Source organism: Lineus longissimus, chromosome 10 (assembly GCF_910592395.1).
Source record: "Lineus longissimus chromosome 10, tnLinLong1.2, whole genome shotgun sequence".
Lineage (NCBI taxonomy): Eukaryota > Metazoa > Nemertea > Pilidiophora > Heteronemertea > Lineidae > Lineus > Lineus longissimus.
Window position 1 is genome coordinate 12,108,794 of NC_088317.1, and position 7,787 is coordinate 12,116,580.

The 7,787-nt window shown below is 40.0% G+C and overlaps 1 protein-coding gene and 1 long non-coding RNA gene across 2 annotated transcripts; both read left to right on the forward strand.

The window, feature by feature from the left end:
• The first annotated feature begins 3,289 nt into the window (after positions 1 to 3,289).
• LOC135494525 (uncharacterized) lies at positions 3,290 to 4,135 on the forward strand. Its single transcript, XR_010448397.1, has 3 exons — positions 3,290 to 3,365; positions 3,558 to 3,735; positions 4,105 to 4,135. It is a non-coding gene; the product is annotated as an uncharacterized LOC135494525 (long non-coding RNA).
• A 264-nt stretch (positions 4,136 to 4,399) lies between these two features.
• On the forward strand, positions 4,400 to 6,676 carry LOC135494339 (uncharacterized). Its single transcript, XM_064782256.1, has 6 exons — positions 4,400 to 4,546; positions 4,881 to 4,959; positions 5,330 to 5,394; positions 5,874 to 5,918; positions 6,169 to 6,243; positions 6,582 to 6,676. The coding sequence occupies exons 1-6, from the start codon at positions 4,400 to 4,402 to the stop codon at positions 6,621 to 6,623; spliced, it is 453 nt and encodes a 150-aa protein (XP_064638326.1). The 3' UTR covers positions 6,624 to 6,676.
• The last annotated feature ends 1,111 nt before the right edge of the window (positions 6,677 to 7,787 follow it).

The window sequence follows — 7,787 nt, forward strand, 5'->3', positions numbered from 1 at the left end:
TGCAGGTAGGTTGTTACCAGCATTGCTGGCTGCCGGCCATAGGACCTACAGTCCTGTCAGCATTGTCAAGAACTTGGATTGGGATGGGGTAGGTGCGGCCCAGGGGTATAGGGGTAGGGCTGGGGTAGGGTTAGGTGTGTGTGTGTGGGGGGGGGGGGGCGATCGCATTAGGCCTTACTGAAAACACATGTCTGAACCGCAGCTTGTCTTCACTGCCCAAGGGCGGACGACAACAACAACAACTGGCGCGCATTATGTACATGCTTGTACTAGATTGACTCTAGGGCGTATGAGACTCATACGCCCTAGTGAGTCGATCTGGAACCAAGCTACTGCTTGTACGCCGTTCGATGGACGAACTACCAGTACCAGTCAGTTATTCTGCCGGTATTTTTCCCATAGCCTAGTTCCTGGGCTTATACCCCTATTTTACGCCTTCTACCCCTAATACATGTACTCAAGGGCCTGTGGTTTCACGGTATGTACGTCCACTTGATTTAGGCCTAGGGGGCCTCATGTATTTCCCTTCATGTCATGTTAGTTGTAAAAACTTCCGCCAGGGTAGAAAATCCAGGTGGGCCACTTTTGAAACAAAACAATTATCGCATCGTTCAAATATTCATTCATTCCATAGCCTAACCACAAATCTATTCGGTACGTGCACATGTTCATGCAGAAAACTTTGATCGCCTGCATCGGATAAAACCAAATGCAAAAGGCCCTATTAGGTGTGTGTATTGCTATAAAAAATTTTGCCTCTTGATGCGTTAGGCCTACACAAGGAGGTATTATTCTTAAAAATACCTCCATGGCCTACACAAGTCACAGTCATCGCATACACATGCATTGCATGCATGCCAGGCCTATGTACTCGTGCACTGTCACAGTAGCCAAACTAGCCACACTATGCAACCTGATCGCTACTTGCTTGTTCTGTTCGCATTTGCCATTTATCATTGAATTTATCGTTCAAATCTACACCCAAGGAAACAGCCTTTGAAGAGGCGCATTTTCAAAACAAACCCATGGCCATGCCGCCATATTGAAATATTACTATTAGCCGCTAATGAACTTTGCATTGATCGAGATAAACCCTTGTCTGAGAATAGTGATATGTATGGCAGAGTCCCGGAGAGCTGTTTTTGGGACAAGGTCCTGTTTTATAGTCCTTACATAGAAGAAGCCTCATTAGACCCAAATTCTGTGAGAAAAAGGTTTTTATGTAGGCCTAAGTCCGAACCTAACCAACGTGATTACAATGTAGTCACTGTCTCCATCGAGAAGTATAAATAGTCCTACCAGCACATAGGCGGATCCAATGGGGCTTACCGGGGGATCACTCTATTACTTTGTCACCCCGTGCATTCAAGCCGAATATAAAAGGCCTGCCTTGTGCACATGGCGCCTTTAGAAACTAAAGCCTCGAGCACACTTGAGTCAATCCACACCCCTCGTGCACTGGGTAAATTTAAGTTTAGCACAGGCCTACCGTTTGCCTTAAATTGCAACGGCGCATCAGGGGCGCAGCGTCGGCTCCGGGTGAGCAGATTATGGTGCATTTTACAAACATGTTTCTTTTAAAAATACACACCACACTCGACTGCATCGAGAAGCAGGCGAAAATGACATCCAATGCATGGCGTGTTTCAATTGCTTGGTCACTGATGAGGACCATTCTGTACAGCAGTACGATACATTGAGCTAAAATATTCAAAACGTTCCAGTTATCTTTTCTTCATCTTCTGTTAATCTGTAATAATCAATCAAATATCAAAACTATGTTTCTATCATAATCATAGTTCAATTCAACTGGTAAAGTTCATTTTGTGTTAGACATAGAGAGACAACATGTACTATCATTCATTTCCAAGAGTTTTTGTCTGAATGGAAGTGTTCATTTTAGCCCGTATTAAGACATGTGCATGTACATTGTGATTGTGAATAATGTATATCATATCTTCATTTCAGAATCATATTTCCAACAACACGCGGCATCTCAGTGGTGAGCAACTGAACAAAACTGCCAAAAAATCCAAAGTCAGCGTGACGGTCATACTGCCCACCCCATTCAACCTTTTTGTAAAGGACAATGCTGCTGCCTTTAAGAACGCTGATGGTGAGTGCATGTGATCAGTCACTGAACATAATTGCATAATTGGTTCTCATCGTAGGAGAAGGCTTACAAAATTCTAGTCTTTCTAAGCTAAAACTCCTAACTCATCGATGACTCATCCAGGTAGCTTCTAGTGCATAGTAAGTTCCGTAATCCATGGCCTGATATACTGTGTGTCTAAGAATTCACCCGCCTACAAACTCTCTGTTGACAAAATGACCAAATAATCAATGACTTTACACGTACATGTAGCTCTCCACTTCCCCACTCCATCATTATTTTCAAATTGCACTGACCGTTTTTCAATTCAGGGCAACTTGACTTTGTCACTTGTGGTGCCACGTGGCAAGAGGCCAAAGCCAGTGGGGGTGATCGCAAGTACGTTGCGGCAAGGCAGGAGTTAAATCATACTCCAACGACCAAGGAAGAGAGGTTGACACGTGTGACCTACCTGATGAAGAAGGCCCATTTCATAGTACGTATCTTTGAAATTCTATGAGAGCATTCAATAATACTGTTCTTTATAATGGTTTCAATTATATTCCCCCTGACTGCACTATGTCTACGATCTATGAATATGAGACTGATGGAGAAATGGGGAACTCACCATTGGATACCATATTATGTAAAATGCTGTATGAAAGTAGCTGAACCACCTTCAGTAGGCAGTACAAAAAATGAGTATTTATCAACTTTCACTTTCAGACAGAAGAATTGGGCAAACTTGGCATTGATGGATACTTCCTGGGAATAGATCAAGTGACCGACACAAAGAAGGTGCACTACTTGTACTCTAGTGATCAACTCCTGCACTTCTTCAGGACTTGTCATCCTGCTGACACATTGGCGTCATATTTGAAAGAAGGTTGGTTGGTAAATCTCTCTCCAGTTAGGATAAATGGAATGTGTCGCTTCATGCATGACACACTTGGTACATAACAAACAACCTCAATATATATCAGTTATGAGAGGTAGGACACTCAATTGTGGATAAGCATTTTCATGGGTGGACCCTGTCAGTGGCATTACAAAACCTTGTGTGTTAATATAACATGGCTCTTTGCTGTAGCCTCTATTTGAAGGAGAACAGGTGTGACAGTGCGATGCTTATAATTCCTTATTTAAATTTCAGACAACAGCAAGACTGTTGTTGAGGAGAAGAGGTTAGAATCCGCAGCCACACATGTCGATCACAATCAGGATTTGAAAGAGTTGAAGATCAGTTCTCGTCGTCTGCTCAATGAGGCATATGGTAAATATTTATTACAGTGCTACACTAGGCCAGTTGTCAGGGCGTCCCACCCTAACCTTGCTCTAGAATTTAGTGAAGGGAGTGCACATGTTGGCATACATTCAACTAATAGGCGTATTTTTGTATGTACAATGTACTCGTGTTGATATCAGTTTCAACTCATAACTTGTTCGAAACACTGTATTTTTCCAGATAAATTTACCGGGAAGACAGGAGATAGGTTCCCTTACACCAAATTAAGCAGTAAAGAGCTTTAGGTGTTTGGTTTGCCGGATGGTGTGGTCCTGAGGGAGATTGGCCGGATGGGCAAGTCATCATTGGACAAACTAGTTTGCTGTCTGAAGGAAAATTTGCTTTCCTTTAAACTCAGGTATGTTGTTGTCTCACCTTTTTTTTATTCAGGCACTTGAAAAGATGGGTGTCCTTGTGTTAAAGTGGTATAAGATTTGCCTGTAATGTCATTTCTTGGATGTGAGCATGCATTTGAAATTGCTTCATTTTGCTGGAATAGTGAAATCTTTGGATTCAGATTGTGTTTAAGGAATAAAAAACAAATTTCCTGAATCTTTTCAGGTTGACTACGGAGTCTTGTAGACCTCTCAGTATGTTAACCACTCTTTCTGTCTTGGTTTGTGCTTGAACGTACATGTAGCTAATGGACCCATAAAGAGATTTTCATTGCTATAGTTGTGATCTCGGTGTCAATTTATAGTGGTTTTATTCTCTGTTTTTACTTCAGAACTCCTGACACAGTCACCTCTTCCATCCCCCAAAGTCCTAGTCTTGGTAAGGATTCATTCATTCCGACCCCTTTCTCTTCACTTGTAATTGCAGTCAACAGACAATGCTGTCAATACATGCAAGAACAATGATAACCAGTTATTTGCAACAGACCTAGAATTCTGGGACACCTCTCCGTTATAACGTTGTCAATGAAACTTCAATGTACGCTCTATAATCTGGTTCATTTGAGTTCAAGGAATGCCAGTTCAGTTTTATATATGTTCATGTACATTGTATGTCTACTTTCAATAATGAATTATCTTAATTTATATATTCTGCCAGGCCCAAGTCTCACACATGTGGACAAAAATGGTTCACATCAGCATCAGGTGGTAATTGTCCAAGAGGCTGGCGCATCATATGGTCCTGTTGTTGCTGCACGTGATCTAAATGTACATGTAAGTATTCTATTATTGTTATATTAGTATTAGTATTTTATCTTGTTTGGTCATCAGGTTTTGTTGTTTTGTCCTGTACATTGAAACTGCCCTTTTATAGGGTTTAACTTAGTCTGTAAAGTGCTGGCCTTTATCAACGAAGTCTGTTAGCATGACACACTCGTTGTTAATGACAATCATTTGTAGTACGTAATTCCGATACAATTTTATCTATGTAATCTGGACACCTGTTTGAAGGACAGCACTTCTCAGTCACGAGGGTGTCTTTAGGGCAGCGGTTCTACTGCATTCTGCAGATGAATTTTATTAAATGTCATTTTTTGTATACATGTAGGTCCCCCCTATTCGACAGATTGTGCCATCCACCAGTCATTCTGAAGCTTCAGGTACATCCAACAGTGCTGAAAACAAAGGTTTGTGTTTTAGCCTACCTTTAAGGGGACCTGCGTTTCTTTTGCATTGGAATCTTGTCAATAAACCCCAACCTGGCACTGGGTGCTATAAAATCGTGATGTAACCAGGCCACCTTATTATTTGCTCTTGGGCACAACAGTGATAAGCAACCTGGATGCGTCATCACTCGAGCCCAGGGGTTGAGAGTTAGAGGTTTAACTCAATCTGTAAAGTGCTGGCCTTGTACATGTAATACTTAGATTGGTGGTTCGGACCTCGTTGCCGACACAGCCTTTGTTTTTCTTTTATTATGTCATTTATAACCACTAGCCACCTTGTCCTTGGATTGGAGATTTGTTTTTGTGTTTGATACCCTTCTGACTTTTTCAGACCCATCTATTGATGTGTTAGAAAGTGATTCATTGCCTGATCTGTCTACAGGAATGGGTACTCAGGTAAGCAAATTTATATTTTTTGAGCTGGTTCAATCACATTTCAATCTATATCATGACAGCCACAACTCCTTTACCAATCTATATTCAAATTACTGAAAGCACAATTTAGTTTTAAGATTGTAAATATTCAAATCTAAAATAATGAATTGAAGGGGCAAGTAATCATGATATGACCACAGTGGTATCAGGGTGTAATTGTAAGAAATGAGTGCAAAAGTTTGATGACCAGTGCTGACAAAACTGTTGAGGATCTGTTTAAAAATGCACTGTGAAAAATGAAAGAACACGCAGGCATGTCAGAGCCCCATGCTCAACACATATCATTCGTTATGTTCCACCGCAAATGCAATGCCCGAAATGCATCCCTGGCACCAGCCTCCAAGCCAATTCTAGTTTGATTCATTCACTGCGTTCTTTATTGAATTTGTTGGAGAATTTCTTTACCTTTCATTTAGATGTATGTAAAATTTTCCTTTTAGGACAGTCCAAGATGTGTTGTTTCCAAAAAAAGAAGGAAGACAAAGGTAGGTATCATAGAATTTTATGTTCTGTTTGGTATTGGCCTTCAGGTTTTTAGCTGATTAAAGCACTATTTGGAAATTTTTGGGGGATTAACAGGTCCATGCGATGGCCAAAAATCACATTTGTTTTCATGTAATTTAAGTGCTGCAAAGAAATTCCTTTCTATTCTATTGGTACTTTTGCCCATACATGTCATAGACCAGACCACTGTCAAAGGTGTCAAAAAGTGACATTTGACCTTTCTAATTTTAGAACTCAGTTGTCAACCGAGTCACTTCTAAGAAACAAAGGATTGCCAGTGCAAAGGTTGCTAGTGAAAAGAAAAAGGTCAGTATTACGTTTTAGACCTCTCAATGGTTTGTCATTTTTTGCAATGCCTTACTGCAGTGTAATTTATTCCTCAATGCTATTTCTTGTGCCGTGCATTTTGTGGTTTAGTCTGTGTAGAAATTCGACAAGTACATGTATGGGAATGACATTATTTTTAAATTTCAACTTTGGTCTACTGTTATGTCATTAGTTACATGCAATATAATGAGTGTATTTGTCAGGCTCAGAAGTGCACGAATGGATTTGCAGTAGCTTCAATTCATTGAACAGCTTGCCAGTATCATGAGTATTGTCACATTAACTTCTTTGTTTAAATGTTCCCTCTCCTATTGCAGGCTGCAGAAGACGAACCTGAAGACGGTAAGAATTTATTTTGACATTTACTTCATTAGTTCCTTGTATCTTGTGTCTATGCCAGAGCAAGCAACGACCCCACCAAGTGAGAAACATGAAGAGCTGTTGTGGACTCCTCTGCTGGCCAGAAGTTGGACCAATCTGCCTGGTTTATAAACATACCAAGTATAATAATTTATACATGCACCATAGTCCAGTCCGGATATTGATTACTAATTTACTTGTGAGCCAAAACATCCTCCTCCCTGGTGTCTTAATTCTAGTCAAACAATGCTGAGTAAATGGTGAGGACCTCTAGTCATTTACTAGTAGTCTGTGCAGTTTTCCAGTAGAGTCATATCCTTTAACTATTAATTACATTTTTTTCTTCAAATTTTAGGGGTTTTTGTAATTAAAGCCTTGGTTGACACAAGAATGAAAAAAAATGGGAAAGAGGAATTTCGACAATATTTAGTATCGTGGTTGGGGTATGATGAGGAGGAACCCACATGGGAACCGGAAGATGCATTGCCTCTGTCCAAGATGACAGCGTTCTGGATGAGTAAAGCTGCCAAATCCAAGAAACACTGAATGTCATCCGGGCATGAACCCATTTTCATGATACATGTAATTGTTACCAATTATTTCGATATCCTTTGTTGCTCTCTTCTTTTAGTCAAAATCAATTCAGTAAGGGTACATAGATGCATAGTTCTGATTTCACCTTTTCAGTGTACCCAGGGGATAATAAATATACATGTAGGCTAAAGCTGTTCAATTTAGTATTATACATGTTTTCATTTACTACAATATAGTTTTGTATTGCAACGCTTCTACACCAACGTCAATCTCTCAGTACATGTAGTTCCCTTTCCATCGTTTTTCTCAAATGAGTGAAATGTACATGTACTTCATTCAACACGTTGTAAATATAGTCCTTCCTGTATTCGTATACATTTGTACATTTAGTCCTTCCTGTATTCATATACATTTGTACGTTTAAGTGTCCATGAAGTGTGCCTGGACAGGGCCAAGTGAATGAGTGCCACTTGTTTTATTATCCACATTTACATGTATGTTTATCATCTGCATATAATATCTAATTTTGCAAGTACATGTCGCATATGTTCCACTCATTGATCTTTTGACAAATTTACATGTACATTTAATGATCGAAAATAAACCTGTTTGTCTTTCCAACAATCTTT